Source organism: Ornithorhynchus anatinus, chromosome 11 (assembly GCF_004115215.2).
Source record: "Ornithorhynchus anatinus isolate Pmale09 chromosome 11, mOrnAna1.pri.v4, whole genome shotgun sequence".
NCBI classification, from domain to species: domain Eukaryota; kingdom Metazoa; phylum Chordata; class Mammalia; order Monotremata; family Ornithorhynchidae; genus Ornithorhynchus; species Ornithorhynchus anatinus.
In genome coordinates, this window is record NC_041738.1 from 50,158,871 (window position 1) to 50,177,308 (window position 18,438).

Consider the following 18,438-nt stretch of genomic DNA (forward strand, 5'->3'; position numbering starts at 1 on the left):
TCCAGCCGGGCCAAGAGAAACAACGGTCCCGTCTGAAGTGAACGGCAGGCAGGCCGGAGGAGTAAACGGATGGGGCGGTCACCCGTCCCGGCCTTTCCGAGATAACTCGGGTCCCGCGGGGGAGGAGGGGGAAGGCGGACCCGGTGCACGGGGTCTCGGAGGAGACGAGTGTGTGGGGGCTGTCGGCCAGGCAGAGAGGGTCTCAAAGGCACCAAACGAGACCAAAGGTTGCTGAGAACAGAGCCGGGGGCTTCACGCAAAATTTGGCAACACAGATCACCGGAGAGCAAGGAAAAACTGCCATACAGACCTTGGCTGCGGAGTAGAGGCTAAGTACCTCCGTTCCCTGGCGCGGGCTGGCTGGGGCACGCAGGGAAAGAGGGGGGTTTCCCGACCGTCCCCCCTGTAAATGAATCACCGGCACGGAGCACGCGGGTTCTTCTCTCATAAACCTCAGGTTCGGCCGCTAATCCCCGCTCGGCCCCGCCGGGGGCCTCTAGCCCGAGAGATCGTGCCGCCGGCTCCGGCGCCGACCCGTTTCCCGCCGGAGCTCTGCCAGCTGGTCGGAAGGGCCCGTGGCTCGGCTCCGGCTCGCCGCCGCGTCTGGTCTGCCGGTTCGGCCACGGGGGCGCTGACGAGAGGCGGGCCGGCCGGTCGGTCGGTCATGCAGTCGGCCGGATCTGCCCACCCCTGCCCCGTGCCAAGTTCCACTCCCCGCCGCACACTGGGTGGTCACGCCCCACAGTGCCTCTGGTGCCGGGGAGGGGTCGAGCCGTGAGGGGGCTCCGGCCTGGCCTGCCATGTGACCGGGCCTGCCCCCGGGTCTCCTGGCAACAGGGGCGAGGGGGAGGAGGGTTTCTCGTGCCCTGTTCCACTGCGGGGGACTCTGGGTGGACCCCGACTCCGTGGCTTTCCCGGGGAGCCCCGCGGGAGCTGGGGGTGGGGCACGCAGACTGGCAGGGTGGGGCACAGTCTCTTCGGCCCCCCTCAAGGATCAGGGGCGAGGGGGAGTGTGCTCACTACATCTCGGACTTACAGACACACGAAAGAGATAGAGAGAGAAAGTTGGGGTTTCCCGAGAACAGTTTGGGTCCCCAGATATATATGTGTGCGTGTGTGTGTGTGCCAGGCACTGTAGTAAGAGCCGTAACGGATACGAGCAAATCGGGTTGGACAAAGTCCACGCCCCACATGGGGCTAACAGTCTCAATCCCCCTTTCACAGATGAGGTAACTGAGGCACAAAGAAGTGAAGTGATCTGCCCAAGGTCACACAGCAGACAAGTGGTGGAGCCGGGATCAGAACGCAGGTCGTTCTGACTCCCAGGCCCGGGCTCTATCCGCCAGCCCACGTGGCTTCTGATCCGCACCAGGGACTCCTCCTGCCTACCTGAGCGGGGGGGTAAAGCTAAAGCTCTCTCCCTAATCCTCGAACCGGCCACGGGACCAGAGCCATACATGACAGCACATTACTAGAGGGCCTTGGCCCCAAGCAGGATGGCTGGGCTACTTGTTTCGGCTCATCGCGCCCAGGCACATCTAGGGCCGTGACACGGGTAGCCGCACCCGGGCAAGAGAAACAATGAAACCGGATGAAGGGTCGGCCTCCGTTCCTGGGTCCCGCCTAGAGCTGGCGTCTAACGTCCTCCACGTTCAAAGATGACATCTTTGGGGCTGTGAGCTCTCTGAAGAGAGATCATCCCAACAGGATTTTTTTTAATGGCATTTAAGCGCCGGCAACTGGTTCTGAAGTTCTGCTACCCACAGCCCGACTCCCCCCTCTCCCTGTCCTTTTCGTTCTCAGTCTGTTCCGTGGGCTCCTCCTCTACTTCACGCCCCCTCCCGTCTCCTAACTGTGGGTGTCCCTCAGGTTCAGTCCTGGGTCCCCTTCTACACTCCATCTACACCCACTCCCTTGGAGAACTCATTCGTTCCCACGGCTTCAACTAAGGACGAGTCCCAGATCTACATCTCCAGGCCTGATCCCTCTCCCTCCGCAGCCTCGCATTTCCTCCTTTCATTCATTCAGTCGTATTTATTGAGCGCTTACTGTGTGCGGAGCACTGTACTAAGCGCATGGAACGTACAATTCGGCAACACATAGGGACAATCCCTGCCCAACAACGGGCTCGCAGTCTGAAAGGGGGAGACAGACGACAAAGCAAGTAGTCCAGACAGTTCTATTTGGATGATCAGCCACTGCCTCAAATTTAACACGTCTAAAACCGAACTCATCTTCCCACCCAAACCTTGTCCTTCCCCTGACTTTCCCATCACTGAAAATGGCACCACCATCTTTCCCGTTTCACAAGCCCATGACCTTGGCGTCATCCTTAACTCCACTCTCTCATTCAACCAACACAGTCAATCCATCATTAAATCCTGTCGGTTCGACCTTCACAGCATCACTAAAATCCGTCCTCTCCCGTCCATCCGAACTACCACATTAATCCAAGCACTTATCCTATCCCACCTTGATCACTCTATCGGCCGTCTCGCCGAGCTCCCGGCCTCCCGTCTCTCCCCACGCCGGTCCATACTTCACTCCGCTGCCCAGATTATTTTTCTACAAAATCATTCAGGCCACGTCTCCCCACTCCTTAAGGACCTCCAGTGATTGCCCACCCATCTCCGCATCGAACAAAAACTCCTTACCATGCATAACTTCGCCCCCTTCTAACTCATCTCACTAGTCTCCTACTGCAACCCAGCCCGCACACTTTGCTCTTCCATTGCTAACCTTCTCACTGTACCTTCATCTCGTCTATCTCTCTGCCAATCTCTCGTCCACGTCCTGCCTCTGGCCCGGAATGCCCTCCCTCTTCATATCCGACAGACAATTACTCTCCGCGCCTCGAAATCTTACCGAAGGCACATCTCCTCCGAGAGGCCTTCCCTGGCTAAGCCCTCCTTTCCCTTCCGCACCGCCTTGACTTGCTCCCTATATTCATCTCCCCTCCCAGCCCCACAGCACTTATGTACATACCTGCAATTTTATTTATGTATATTAATACCTATCTCCCCCTTGAGACTGTGGGCAGGGAATGCATCTGTCACACTATTATACTGTACTCTCCCAAGCACTTGAGAAGCAGCATGGCTTAGTGGAAAGAGCCCGGGCTTGGGAGTCAGAGGACATGGATTCTAATCCCGGGCCCGCCACTTGTCCGCGGTGTGACCCTGGGCAAGTCACTTAACTTCTCTGTGCCTCAGTTACCTCACCTGTAAAATGGGGATTAGGGCTGTGAGCCCCACATGGGACAGCCTGATTACCTTGTATCTACCCCAGAGCTTAGAACAGTGCTGGGAACATAAAAAGCGCTTAACAAATAGCATCATCATTATCATTATTACTTAGTACAGTGCTCTGCACACAGTAAGCGCTCAGTAAATACAACTGACTGACTGCTCCAAGCCGCCAGTTGTTTCCGCTAAGCAGTCTGCGAGGGCCAGCCCCCTTCCTTCTCCTCTGCCTCCCAGCTCCTCATCCTTTCTTTCTTTGGTTTTTCACTTGGGAACTTTCTTCCTGAGTAGAACTCCTGTACATATCAATTTATACACCCCACTATTTAAGTCTTTCCTCATCCACACATCCATTTTACCTTTTTTTCTTCTATCTGTAAATGATTTTGTATCAGTCTCCCTGTTAGACTGCAAGCAAGCCCCCTGAGGGCAGGAATCGTGACTTCTACCTATTGGTTCTCTCCCAATTGCTCTGCATGCAATAAGTGTTCAATAAAAACGTAGATTAATTGATTGTGTCAGTTTTCCTGTCCCTTGTTTGGTCTTGCCCCAGTGTCCTGCTTGTGGGCTCCTCTTCGGTGTTTTGTGTCCTTCCTTCCATTTTTGTTTTTCCTCCCTTCTTGACTCTCCTTTTCCCCGCTCTATGTTCTGCTTTATTCTTTTCTGTCCTGGTCATTCTTTCTCCATCACACCTTCTTTGGTCTCTCCAAGAGGTCTTCCCCGATTAAGCCTCTTTTCCTCAGCTCCCTCTCCCTTCCGTGTCATCTATGCACTTGGATCTGTGACCTCTGGGCATTCGGAGAAGCAGCGTGGCCTAGGGGGAAGGGCACGGGCTTCAAAGTCAGAGGTCATGGGTTCTAATCCCGCCTCTGCCACTTGTCAGCTGTGTGACTCCGGGCAAGTCACTTAACTTCTCTGTGCCTCAGCTACCTCATCTGTAAAATGGGGATGAAAACTGGGATCCCCGCGTGGGACAACCTGATGACCTTTTATCTGCCCCAGCCCTTAGAACAGCGCTTGGAACATAGTAAATGCTTAACAAATACCATCATTATTATTATTATTTGATAAGTGCTCCATCCTCAACCCCACAGCACTTAGGTACCTATCTTTAAATTATATATTTTAAATTATTCATATTAATGCCTGTCTTCCCCTCTAGATTGTTAGCTCTTGATGGGCAGAGAACGTGCTGCTGACTCTGGAGTATAGTTGTCTCCCAAGTGCTTAGTAAGAGTGCTCTGTGCATAGTAAGCACTCAATAAATACCACTGATTCACTGATCAACTGATGTTTTCTCTTTCATTCTCGAGGCCTCTGCCCTCCTCTCCTCCCCGACCCCAGTCCTCTACTCTGGGCCCCTGAGGGCCTGGGGCCTTCGCAATGTGAAATCCCGTTCACTCGTAAGTCACTGCCCAAAGGAAACCAGTTGTGCAAGCCACAGACTGCCTTAGACCTCTCCCCCAGAGAGGCTCGGGTGTCCGGAAGGTCACACCACCCGTGGTCCCCGGCCCCCCGGCCCCGACCCCACCAAACGTACTACCTTCCCAACATTGCCAACTGGAGCCCCATCCTGGCCAAAGCCAAGGGCAGCAGTGGCCCGCTGGGCACTCTGGCCCGTCCCGAGTCTGATCACACTTTGAGGTCTGACCCCGCTCCGCCGAGGAGCATTCTCAGCCAAGGTGTCCTGCCCTAGGAATGGGGGTCCTGACCGTGCTAGTGACTGAGGCCTTGCAGAGTCTGCGCCACCGGGGGCTCTGAGGGGTCCCGGGGAAAACCAGCAACAGGTTGGGAACACTGCCCGGGACCTCCAGACCCCGGGGTCGCTCGGCCCGAACCGGCCGGGGGTGGGGGGAGCCCTGAGGCGCCAGGACTCGCTCGCCGGCCTGAGCTATTTGCCAGAGCCAGAAAGAACAGTGGAATTAAAGGTGCGATGCCGTGCTCTCTTGGGAACGAGGCTGCATCAGAGAACCCTTCCTCTGACACGGATCCCCTTTCTTTCCAGAACTGTGAAGGCCCCTTTCAGTCAAGGGAAAAGCAGCTTTGGGGGATAGGTTTCTCCCACGCCCACCCAACACGCTTGGAAGACGGGCCCGGCGACACTCAGTGACTCAGTCCTGTGGGCAGCTGGGGCCTTACCCAGGCCGCTGGGAGTCTATGAAGCCCCCCTCGTTTTTCAGCCGGGGAAAGGCTGGGCTTGGCCACCCAACTCCTCCCCTTTACACTGGAGGAAGTTGGCAAAAGTTGCCAGGTGCCCCCTAATGCTCCACTCTCAGCCACCCAGGGCAGGCTAGTAACGGGTTAGGATGGCCACATGTCCAGTTTCACACCAGTTTTCGGCCGGTCTGTCCACTGTACAGAACTGGCCTGGAATGAAACTCTTTCCTGCCCTACATTTTAACCTTCAGCATCTGGCCACCCTCCACCTCGGCTCCTCCCGGCAAGACCCGCGGTTCAGAAACGGCACTGGCGTTCCCAGGGACCGGCGAGGGGAATGAACCCGTCAACTCCGAAGCGGGGGGGGGGGGTCAGAGGTCACCCAGGGACAGGTTGAAAATTTCTACAAGAGGTTCCGTACGATGTCGTTAAATTACATCGCACGACCCAAGTAACACACATCTTTTCCTTCTGGATCAGCACAGGGGCCTGCGGTATCTCTCAGCGCCCTCAGAGGGCATCCTTGTGGTGGGGTTGTCTTTGTGCCCCCACAACAGGCCCTCGGGCCCGGGAGAAGGGGCCGGCTGGGCTAACAAGCTCTCCGGATCTTCTCCGACAAGGTTAGTTTGGGTCTTGAAGAGCGGGGGCCGGCTCCAGGAAGGTAAACCAGTCATTCCGTTTTCATACCTAGCAGGTGGGTTCAGGGGAAGGAGGAAAGGGCAAGTCTCCTCCTCATGAACGTGTCCGGTCCTTTCACCATGTGGGCGGTACCAGCCAACTAGGCCATGGAGGGGCCTCTCGAGATGATCAATCGTCTCTAGGCTTGGCCACACATCTGACTAAGGGGAAGGAGTTCCAGGTCAGAGGGAGGAAGTGGGCGAGCGGTCAGCGGCGAGATAGACAAGACCGACGTAGAGTCAGTAGGTTGGCTCACTGTGGGCAGGGAACGTGTCTACCAAATCTGTTGTACTGTACCCTCCCAAGCTTTTACTAAAGTACCCTGCACACAGTAAGCACTCAATAAGTATCATTGATGATCAGTTGATTGATTGATTTGACAGGCAGAAAGGGATCCAGGATAGGAGAAGGAAAAGAAGCCATAGAAGGAGGGAGGGAATGGGGGCAGAAAAGAGGCGAGGAGAGTGGGAAAGTGAGAGGGAAAGCACAGAGAAGCATGAGAAAAGAAAGTAGAAAGGAGGAGTGGAGGAAGGGAAGACACGAGGAAGGACTGAAGGTGAAAGAGAGTGGAGAGTGAGATAGATTGCTTGCTCGTGTTTATCGACTGTACCTGAAGTAAAACGGTCCCCCCGGGAATTGTAAGCTGTAAACAGTACTTAGGAGCGTTCTCCCAGGACAGCAGCTGAACGTCTTCAATAGCACTGTAGGAAACAGAGTTTTCCATGTACCCGGTTGGCTGCAAGAGAACAAGAAAAAAGAAGCATTCGTTGGTTTAGAGAACTGAAGTAAGACGGGTCTAACTAGATTTCTAAATGATGCATTCGTTAAGCCACGGACACCGATGAAAGTTGGGGGGGGGCCCTGCTAGATAGGGTGGAGTCAAATGCTGGAATATTTGAAACTGAAACCTGAAGGGGTAAACACCCTTACCCAAGGTGTTCCTCTTTTTCAAGGCTATTTAAGAGTTTCCTATGTGCCAGGCACTGAATGGAAATAGGGACCGTGTCTACCAACTCTGTTGTACTGTACTCTCCCAACTGCTTAGTTTAGCGTCCCTCACACAGTAAATTTTCAATAAACACCACCGACTGATCGATCGACTGACCGGAAACAGGAGCAGGACGATACCGTCCCGCTAGCCAGGTCACCGCGGGGGAAGTGAGCAGAACTGGGGGTGGAAATTCACCTGAAGAGTTCCCGGAGAGGAGAGCCGTGGACCCTTAGTCACGGGCCGAACGCTGAGCCTCTCGGGTTCTGTTGAGGAGGAATGCCACGTAATCCTTCACCATTTATCCTCATGGTCATGGCTCTGGAGCTGCGGGGTACTATTTATCTAACAGTCAAAGCCGTCGGGGTCTCAGCGAGCAGTGCTCCCCACGGACAACTCTCCAAGCCTTTCAACCATTCCCCGTGCTGGCACGATCCGCGCGTTACCCCGAAATCTGGAGTTGTTTTCCAGTTAACCAAGTCGAAGCCAAAGAATGGGAGAGATACAATTTTATACCAAAATCTGAGAATTCAACTCTGATTTCTCAGGGGGAAATCAGCAAGGAATCCCGAGATGAGAGAGGGGATTAATGCTTAGTGCTCGGAACACAGTAACAATAATAATAATAATAATGTTGGCATTTGTTAAGCGCTTACTATGTGCAGAGCACCGTTCTAAACACTGGGAGAGATACAGGGTGATCGGGTTGTCCCACATAATCCCCCTTTTACAGATGAGGTCACTGAGGCACAGAGAGGTGAAGTGACTTGCCCACAGTCACACAGCTGACAAGTGGCAGAGCCGAGATTCGAACCCATGACCGCTGACTCCCAAGCCCGGGCTCTTTCCACTGAGCCCCACTGCTTCTCAAATGGTGGTATTCGTTAAGCACTTACGTGTGCAAAGCACTGTTCTAAGTGCTGGGGGATACAAGGTGATCAGGTTGTCCCACGTGGGGCACACAGTTTTTCAATTTCCATTTGACAAATGAGGGAACAAGTGACTTGCCCAAGGTCATACAGCTGACTAGCAGCAGAGCCGGGATCAGAATCCGTGACCTCTGACTCCCAAGCCCGCGCTCTTTCCACTGAGCCACGCTGCTTCACAGTAGGCGTTCAACAGATACGACTGACTGACTGATTGATTCTTTCTCCTAAAACCATCGGGGTTTGCTGGAAGAACCGCTATTCTTACAGAAGTGGGCCGGAACATGTCGGGCTGGCATTTTGACATTTGCCCTCTGCTGACCAAGGGGGTCGCTGCCCAGGGGGTAGAACTCTGCTTCTGGGCAGAGTCCCCACACTCTCCCACCTCGTTCCGGCCAAAAGCACCCTACACCGAAGCTTGAAGGTGTAATCGCTCTTACCCAGGGTCTTCCTCTTTCTGTTCTTCATGGTACTTGTCAAGTGCTTACTTTGTGCCAGGCACCGTACGGAGCACCCGGGAAGATAAACTAATCAGGTTGGACGCAGTCCATGTCCCACATGGGGCTCTCAGGCTCAATCCTCATTTTACAGATGGGGTAACTGAGGCACAGAGAAGAGAAGGTCGCCCGGCAGATGAGTGGCGGAGCCGGGATTAGAACCCAAGTCCTCTGACTCCCGGGACCGTGATCTTTCTACTAGACCACGCTGCTTCGTACCTAAAATCCTCAATAGGGATCACAACGCCCAACAAGGAGACGAAGTGCTCCACTGGCAGACTATAATCGCCCCGTGGACGGAGACTGTGTCTACCAACTCTATTATATTGTTCTTCCCCAAGTGCTTTGTAAGTACAGTGCTCAATAAATACCACTGATGGATTGACTGATTGGGTGTGATTCTCTCTTTCACAGAGTCTTACTCCCGGGCTTTGAATCTGGTGTAAGTAGTCATCAGTGAAGAGAGTCGAAGAGCCTACTCTGAAGAGCCCGCTGAAGAAAGAATCCTTGAACGCTCTGGGGCATTTTCAGAAAGGCTCAGAGGGTCTCGCCTCCTCCCGCACCGTGGACAGGAAGGTGGTGGACTAAGCTGGTCTTGGGGTTCAAGCACAGACCAGAGCTTGAACGCACAGAGCCATTGAAAGGGAAGCAAGTGGGGGTGCTAGGGCTGGGGACAGTAGCCACATGCCCAGTGATGCCCTCCTTGGGCCCCTTTAATGGGGTGGCAAATGACAGCCCCTCTCCCCTTTGGCAGGGGGATGAAGGAAGGTTCTCTCTGTGTACCCCGGCGTGAAGGGGAGAAAGGAACTGGAAACATTCCCACTCTGAGGATTTGGGCTTAATTCTGATCCTTGTAAACCTTTCACTAGGTGCCTAGCACTGTGCTAAACAGTACATTAGATAATCCGATCTGACCCAGGCCCTGGGAGAGTACGGTAGGATAGAGTCGGTGTCCTGCTGTTGATGCTTTGCAAGGACAGCACTTGATCTAGAAATTTTCAGCTGAACAGTCAGAAAGGTCTCAGTCCTGCACAGCGGCTGAACCTTGAATGAATCTCGCATTTGGTTTCGATAGCCCGCGGGAGACCTGGGGGCTATTCCTGGCGCCACCACTTGCCTGCTGGATGACCTCAGACAAGTCACTTAACTGCTCTGTGCCTCTGTTTCTTCAACTGTAAAATGGGAATCAAATCCCCTTTCCTTCTCCCCCTTAGACTTTCGCACTCAAAAGCCTTCCTCTAGTCCATTAGCTTGTCGAGAGTGAGGAATGAGTCTACCAACCATGTTATAGTGTACTCTTCCAAGTGCTTAATACAGTGCTCTGCACACAGTAGGTGCTCAATAAATACGATCGATCGATTGATTGGACTGGGAGCCCCACGTGGGACTGTGTCCAACCTATCTTGTATCTACCCCAATGCTTAGGACAGTGCCTGGCACATACTAAGCACTTAACAGATACCTTCATCATCATTATTATTATTAGCATTGACCGATTAATATATTATGAGCACAAGTGGAGTGTTTTAAAAGCAATGAAAGTGTTCTGCAAGATATAAAAAATCTTTTGTAAAAAATTCTTGGGGGAGCAGGAGTGTCTGTTTCACGGGCACACGCCAAAGTCGTTGATGCTTGACTGGACATTTCCTTCCTGCAGGAAGTTCCTACCTTGGGAAAACGTATGGAGAAAATACGGGACCGGCCTGTGATGCTGGATGAAGCATTCAGATTATCCACTGCGTTTACTGGACATGGCTACCCAGCAACACAAGGATCGATACAAAATGCATCTGCGGTCCCATAAGCTCCGGCAATCCTAATTTAGCTCCAAGCACCCCTGGCGACCGTGAAAACAAATGAGATTTGGTGGGAACCAATGTGGAAATCCAGGCTCTCCCAGGCGAGCTGAGAGATAGTGCTCAGAAATGGGACAGATTGAAACAATCTCCTCGGAAAGATGACGAGGTCGTCAAGAGAATGACGCATGACAGGAAGATGGTCAGTTTCGTGTTGACAAGCCAGAACTGAAAAACATTTGGTGTAGTTTCTGCTGAAGCTCTGGTTAAAAGGCTGCAGGCTTTTAGAACAGTACTTAGAACAATCTCTGCCTAGCTTCGAAATTGATTTGGAAACTGCCTTGTACTTAGGTTGAATGAAAAAGAAGTTTTTCTTCCTTAAAGAGCGTCAAAACTGAGCTGACTGAAGAACAGAGAAACTGGGAAATTTTATTCTGCCTGCGTTACAAGGAAACCATTGAAAGTATTTTAGCAAAACCTTGCTCAAACTACTAACCTCTGAGCATTTCCAGATGAAAGAGGAAGGTGGAGTCCTCCTACTGAAACTAATTCACGTTAAATCTAGCCATATAAATGTGGTTCGTTCTCTTGCTCACCCTTCCTTACAGTCACATGTGGAAAAAAACCTTTCATGGAGGCTCTATGTCACTCTTAAGTAGCATGTTAAACTATTTCTTAGAGCTACAGGAGTCAACTCCAAGTGTCAGGAGGAGGCAAAGAGCACCCTGGGAATGGGAAGGGGTTGGAAAGTAGAGCAAAAAGTCACAGATATTTGAGAGCCACCACTGAGTAAGGAGATTGCACCAAAGTAGATTTCAAATTTTTGGCGGGGGAGGGTGGGAATGGAGACCCTTGAGGCCCCCTGACCTCCAGAAATCAGGCCTGAGTTACCACAGTGATACAGATTATAGAGGTATCTGGTTTTGGAGTCTGGAAATTTCCTGCATCATAATGCCTCTATCCCAAATTGAAGTCACTGATTTTCTCTTGAGAAAAATCCTAAGGATAATAATGATAATAATAATCTTGGTAATTGTTAAGCGCTTACTATGTGCAGAGCACTGTTCTATGCGCTGGGGTAGATCCAGGGTAATCAGGTTGCCCCACGTGAGGCTCACAGTCTTCATCCCCATTTGACAGATGAGGTAACTGCGGCACAGAGAAGTGAAGGGACCTGCCCACGGTCACACAACTGACAAGTGGCAGAGCCGGGATTCGAACCCATGACCTCTGACTCCCAAGCCCGGGCTTTTCCCACTGAGCTACGCTGCCTCTCCAGCAAGATGAAGCCCAGGTCGAGGAAACGGTGAGCACAGCCACGGGTTATCGGCATACGAATTGCTTATATTTACTAATGTCTAGTCTGAAGTCAGTAACCAGACAAGGTTTAAGTTGAAGCTGTATTTGCAAAGGACTGAAATCATCACCCAGTCATTCCACTGGAACCAGAAAACTGGTTTCCTGGACAGGAAGGGAGAAGATTGTCTCCGTTCAAGGTGAAGGGGGAGAATCAGCTGGTTGTCTTGGTAACTGACTTTAGCGCTATTCCTTGGAGCTCCAGATTGAGCCAGATTTTAAAGTCCCAGGCCCTAGCCAACCAAAACCTGGTCCACCCCAACAGACATCCCCAAATCAGGGGATCGGCCGTCCCGTCCCCCATTTTGAAAAAATTTGTCTGTGACCCAAGCCGAGGTTTCAGGGAGGTATGCCCTCCTCTACTTGCTGAGGCTGTTTAATCAACTAATCAATCAATTGATAGTATTTATTGCAGGCCCCATACTATGCACTTGGAAGAATACAACAGTTAATAATAATAACAGTGCTGGAATTTAAGTGCTTACTATGTGCGGAGCACTGTTCTAAGCGCTGGGGTAGATACAGGGTAATCAGGTTGTCCCACGTGAGGCTCACAGTTAATCCCCATTTTACAGATGAGGTAACCGAGGCGATCCCCGTCCTCAGGGAGCTTACAATCTAACTCACTGAATTAAATTACAAGGGGCACAGGTGAGTTTCCAATTCCAGCAGGGTCGCAACCAAGGCTGGTGTCTTTACCCCCAGTTCCCCACCCCCCCAAATCCCACTTTCCAACCTCCTCTTCCAAATTCCATCAGGACATCAAATTTAGAAGGGAGGGTCCAGAGATCCTTCAGGCCTAAGGAACCCCTCAGTTCAAGCTGCCAGGAACATTAGCCAGTTTACCTCAGACTCAAGAAGCAACACCAGCGGATGAAATAGAAACAGAACCTGGCAGGCAGGGAAGGAGGAGAGGAAGCATTCAGTTATTTCTATGGTGCCTAGAATTACAAAAGGCAGACCAAGTTTAATCCGCACACTGAACCTCCTAAACTACTGAATCACTCCCTGTGGACTGGGACAAATAACCTCATTCTCATTAGGAGAGTTTATCCAGTTCCTTCAGGTGTTTCGAGAAGCCAAGAGCTCCTTACACTCCAGGATAAACCCAAAGCCACAGATGAAAATAAGAAAATAATTTCTTCTTGTTACAAAGGAGTTCTCTCTCTAGGCCACATATTATATCGAGGGGTCCCTTGGGTTACCGGACGCTTGGGTCACTGGATTCTTGCACGATTTTGAGCACCAGAAATACTGGGGCTAAGACACGGACGAAGTACGGGAGACACCTCAAGACCCGGTACGAGTTGCCTGTGGACGATCCCCCGAATAGAGCACTCTGATACTCACCCCAGCCCCACAGCACTAATTCACATTCTTTTATCCTCTACCATTTCCCATATCTGTAATTTGTTTCGACGTCTGCCTCCCGCTGTAGCCTGTAAGCTTCTGAACCGTAAACGCCTTACTGGCAGGGGATGTTTCTGCCACCTCCGTTATATCGTACTCTCCCAAGCGTTAAGTACAGCGAAAGTGTTCAATAAATACCACCGACTGATTGGAAGCTCCCTGGGGGCGGAGATCACGTCTACCAACTCTATTGTACTTTCCCAAATGCTAAGAACAGAGTTCTGCACACATTAAATGCTCAATAAATACCACTGATTGATCGTTCCCCTTTTTCCTCTCTGCCCCTTCCAACTCTCCCGACTACCTGGATGCTCTTCCAAGCTGCCCTGTGGCTTCTCACAGCTCGTCCACGGATGCCCCAGTCTCCGACTCAGCCGTCGGCGTACGTCTCCCTCCTACTTCCTACTTCCTGGTCCTGAAGAGGTCGCAGAACCGACTGAAGCAACCCTCCATGGAGAGGGACGCCCAGCAACATCGCAGACTGTGCTGGGCAGAGGAGAGAACGCCAAGAAAAATGCCAAGGGCACCTACCCGGGGTAAGTAGAAGGACAGAGTGCAGAGGGGCTGAGGAGGCGCCGATAGACCGTTCTTCACCTAACAGAGAGCCTCTCTAAGGCCGGAGGAAGACCGGCTGCGCTATCTAGCCCAGGAAGGGACAGATTGGGAGTGAGACACCCAGCAGCTGCGTAAGCGGGCGCTTGGGCCAGCAGGCAGGTCAACGGTTTTCCTAGAACGGTGACGTGTGCCAGCCTGCAGCTCCCCTGGGAGCTTCTACCGCGAAGTGATGACAACTTCTAAAACCTCCTCTTTAACATCCGATGCCTGACCTTGAGAAAGGGAGACGGCCGGTGCCTGGGTTGTCCCGACTTCTGGCGTGAACAAACGGACGAGGGAGTGTGGCCTGGTGGAAAGAACATGTGTCTGGGAGTCAGGAGACCTGGGTTCAAGTTCCGGCTCTACAACTGGCCTGCCGTGTGACCCTTGGCAAGTCACTTAACCTCTCCGGGCTTCAGTTTCCTCATCTGTAAAACAACCATCTGCTCTGCTTGCTTCACTGATTGTGAGCCCCGCTGTGGGACAGGGACCATGTCCAATACAATAAGAAGAATAATAATAATGTTGGTATTTGTTAAGCGCTTACTACGTGCAGAGCACTGTTCTTAAGCGCTGGGGGAGATACAGGGTAATCAGGTTGTCCCACGTGAGGCTCACAGTTAATCCCCATTTTACAGACGAGGTAACTGAGGCGCAGAGAAGTGAAGTGACTTGCCCACAGTCACACAGCTGACAAGTGGCAGAGCCGGGAGTCGAACCCGTGACCTCTGACTCCGAAGCCCGGGCTCTTTCCACTGAGCCACGCTGCTTCTCATTTGATTATCTTGCATCTACCCTAGTGCTTAGCCCAGTGCTTTGGCACATAGGAAACATTTAATAAACACATTATCGTTGACATTATTATTACTATTATTATTATTATTGTACTTCTTGTGGAAAGATCGAGCGTTCAATATACCGCTTTGCACACAATAAGTGCTCAAATACAATTATTATTCGTAGTAATAATAATAACAATAATTCTAGAGCTCTTTCTGGTTCTCCCCTTTGCTAGCGGGGAGGGGGACAAGGGTGCAGTGCTTATTTTGAGTTTTCTGAGCCTCCATGGTGTCTGCCCCCTTTGACAGGGAAATAATCTAGCTGGGAATGTAGGGGACACCAGGTGTCCTCTACAAAGCCGCATCTTGATCCTGCAGCCATAAAGTGGGGGTCTATTTAACTTTTTAGATTTTTGCAACCAGAAGAATCCGGGGATCAGACATCACCGCCCAGCGTAGACCAAGCCGTTGGGTCTGGGCCAACCGATGGTTTTGCGTGATGAAACTTTGCCAGCACAGTATGAACTCTCCCTGTTTTGAGCCCGGCAAGATCAGATGCCCGACAGTTCGCCGCGGGCTTCGTTAAACAAACTTCTACGTACTCACGAGGGGCAGGGAAAGTTCATCTGGGCTCTGACATTACACGATCTTTTCCAAAGGCTCAGGAATCAAAAAGAAGCACTGCGACTCAAGAGAAGCAGCTTTCTAAAGGAAGGAATGAGAATCTCATATGCCACTCATCTGCATTTCCAGATACCTTATCTGTGACACTGTTAAATACGTGGATAACCACAGCCCTAACAACGTTCCAACGCTGTCTGGAAACGTGCCGCGCGGTGACAAACCAACAGACTCGACTTCTAGAAAATTCCTTCTAGAAAACTCCAGCGGAACACAGATGAAAAGGTGAAACTCCCTGCTGTCTATAAGGTCATTCACGTGGGGACGAGGCAAGAACCGTACACTCGGTTCTGTAAAGTAGCCATCCGCTCAGTTCTCCTATATTGTGGAGTGACGTTCTCGGCGATCCCCACACAGAGGAAAAACCTGCACTCCGGCACGGGGGCGCAACCGTCTCTTCCAACATCACACCGTGTTCTATCCTTACAGAAGCACGTTGTCAGAAGAATGTTCCCTAATTCCCAACGGCGCTCCATCCCAAACACGTGACGAAATCGTGCTTGACAAGAGAACTGGGTGTTCTTCTGCCTGAAATCCTGGAACATCTCAATTCCTTTTGCAGAATGGGGAAAAATGCCAATTTCGTTCATGTTCTTCCCCTCGGTGCCTGGCCCGCAAACTCCACATTGCCATCAGAGAGTTCCATGGTTTGGGACAAGGAACCCCGGTCGGCTCACTGAAACACTCACCTCTTCGATGCCATTTCCTTTAGGTTTTCAAGCGAAAGGAACGGAAAGGTCGGAAACATTTCCTAAGCAATACGGATAGAGGTATCACTCTGGCAGACACAGCGAGGGAGCCATCTCGAGCAGGTTGGCCGTCTCCCCTTTAAAAGGAAGAATGGGCTGATAGAAAGCTAGGGAAGGGATCCTGCCACAGCTTTTTTCCGGAAAAGTTATCAGTTAATCTTTTGTGTGTGTGTGTGTGTGTGTATGGCATTTATTAAGCATTTACTATGCGCCGGGCATTATTCCAAGCACTGGGGTAGATACGAGGTAATCAGGTTGGACAGAGTCCGTGTCCCATACGGGGCTCTTTCCACTAGGCCGTGCTGCTTCTCAGTCAATCATATTTATTTACAGAGAAGCAGCGTGGCTCAGTGGAAAGAGCAGGGGCTCGGGAGTCAGAGGTCATGGTTCGAATCCCGGCTCCGCCGCTTGTCAGCTTGTGACTGTGGGCAAGTCACTTAACTTCGCTGTGCCTCAGTTACCTCATCTGCAAAATGGGGATGAAGACTGTGAGCCCAAAGTGGGACAACCTGATTACCCTGTATCTACCCCAGCGCTTAGAACAGTGCTCTGTACATAGTAAGCACTTAACAAATACCAACATTATTATTATTATTATTTATAGAGCACTTACTGTGGCAGATCACTATACTAAGCACTTGGGAGAAAGGACATATTCACTCATTCAACCGTATTTAGTGAGCGCTTACTGTGTGCAGAGCACTGTACTAAGCACTTGGGAGAGTACAACGTAACAGTGAACAGACACATTCCCTGCCCACAACGAGCTCCTGAACTAGAGGCCCTAATTTAAAAGGTGCACAAGCCACTTCCTTCCGAAGTCTGGGACTTTCTCTACGAAGCCACTCTGGTTTGAGCAGGAGTGGAGTTCAGAAAATGGACTGCAGTTCCCTTATCCGATGCAAGTTCATTCATTCATTCTTTCAATAGTATTTACTGAGCGCTTACTATGTGCAGAGCACTGTACTAAGCGCTTGGAATGGACAATTCGGCAACAGATAGAGACAATCCCTGCCCACTGACAGGCTTACAGTCTAGACAGGGGAGACAGGCAGACAAAAACAACAGCAATAAATAGAAGCAAGGGGATGTACACCTCATTAACAAAATAAATAGGGTAATAAAGATATATAGAAACGAGGAAATGAGCACAGTGCTGAAGGGAGGGGAAGGAGCAGAGGGAAAGGGGGGAAAGGGGGCTTAGCAGAGGGAAGGTGAAGAGGGGGCAGAGAGGCAGCAGAGGGAAAAGGGGGGAGCTCAGTCTGGGAAGGCTTCTTGGAGGAGGTGAGCTCTCGGTAGGGCTTCGGGGAGGGGAGGAGGGAGGTGAGGAGGGAGGGCATTCCAGGACGGCGGGAGGACGTGGGCCAGGGGTCGACGGCGGGATAGGCGAGAACGGGGGACGGTGAGGAGGAGGGCGGCGGAGGGGCGGAGCGTGCCGGTTGGGCGGTAGAAAGAGAGAAGGGAGGAGAGGTAGGAGGGGGCAAGGGGATGGAGAGCCGCGAAGCCCAGAGTGAGAAGTTTTTGTTAATCCACGTTCTAGACTGTAAACTCCTTGTGGGCAGGGAACACGTCTCCCAGTAATGTTGAATGGTACTCTCCCAAATGCTTACTACAGTGCTCTGCACATAGTAAGTGCTCAATAAATACCACTGATTGATTGCACATTCCAAGCACTTAGTACAGTGCTCTGCACATAGTAAGCACTGCTGAATGAATGAATGAAAGTAAAATATATCAATCCTGGACCTCCAAGGTCACCTACCCTAACAAGCCTCATGTCTCAGGTTTTGTTCATGTCGTTAATTAGCGTGCGATTCTATTTAAAGAATAACGCACCGATGAACCAACTACTCTGAAATCTTCACTACTCAGAGAGATGAACGCATTTCATTTTTATTATGTCTTCGCTCTCAAGGACACAGAGGACAAGTTTTGAGTTTCCCTATCAAAATAAAGAGGAATTTCTAACCCCATTCAATCACCGGGGCCATAGAGATACCCTCCTATTCCAATGACCCAACATTTCCCAAATCCCGCTTCTAGAACTGTGGAGTGAGCTGAAGCCGCTGATATTCACTGGGGCAAGGGGACAAGCATTTAACAACTACTGGCTGGCGCTAACACGCTCCCAAATCTGTAAAAGGACACAGGAATCGATGCCACTGACCAGTCCGATAATCAGTTCCGGACACCGCCCTCTCAACCCCTCGAGGTCGGCAGGATTCCCGCGACTTCTGACCACGGCCGCTTCCTCACGGAAGCCAGCCAGCACGTTCCTCGAGACCTACGGTCCGGTCACCGCGAGGCTCGGCTAGCTGAATGGGATTCCAAAAAGTCTCCTTCACTTCCGCCATTTTGGTTTTATCAAGCGCCCGGCACTGTTTCGTCCTATTTCTCTCCAACTGACCTTGGACAGAGTCAAATCTCTGAAATAACTTGCTCTCCTATAACCCACTACCTGAATCTCATCCTTTTTCTTCTACGAGGGTCGCAGACGTTGCTTGACCGAGAAGCAGCGTGGCTCAGTTGAAAGAGCACGGGCTTGGGAGTCGGAGGTCATAGGTTCTAATCCCGGCTCCGCCACC

The 18,438-nt window shown here is 51.4% G+C and overlaps 1 protein-coding gene across 1 annotated transcript in view; it reads right to left on the minus strand.

Moving 5' to 3' along the window:
* Positions 1-18,438, minus strand: part of LOC100076614 (c-Maf inducing protein) — a 235,603-nt gene that overhangs the window by 89,421 nt on the left and 127,744 nt on the right. The window contains 1 exon segment of the mRNA XM_029074875.1: positions 6,688-6,813. Coding sequence (XP_028930708.1) covers positions 6,688-6,813 — 126 coding nt within the window.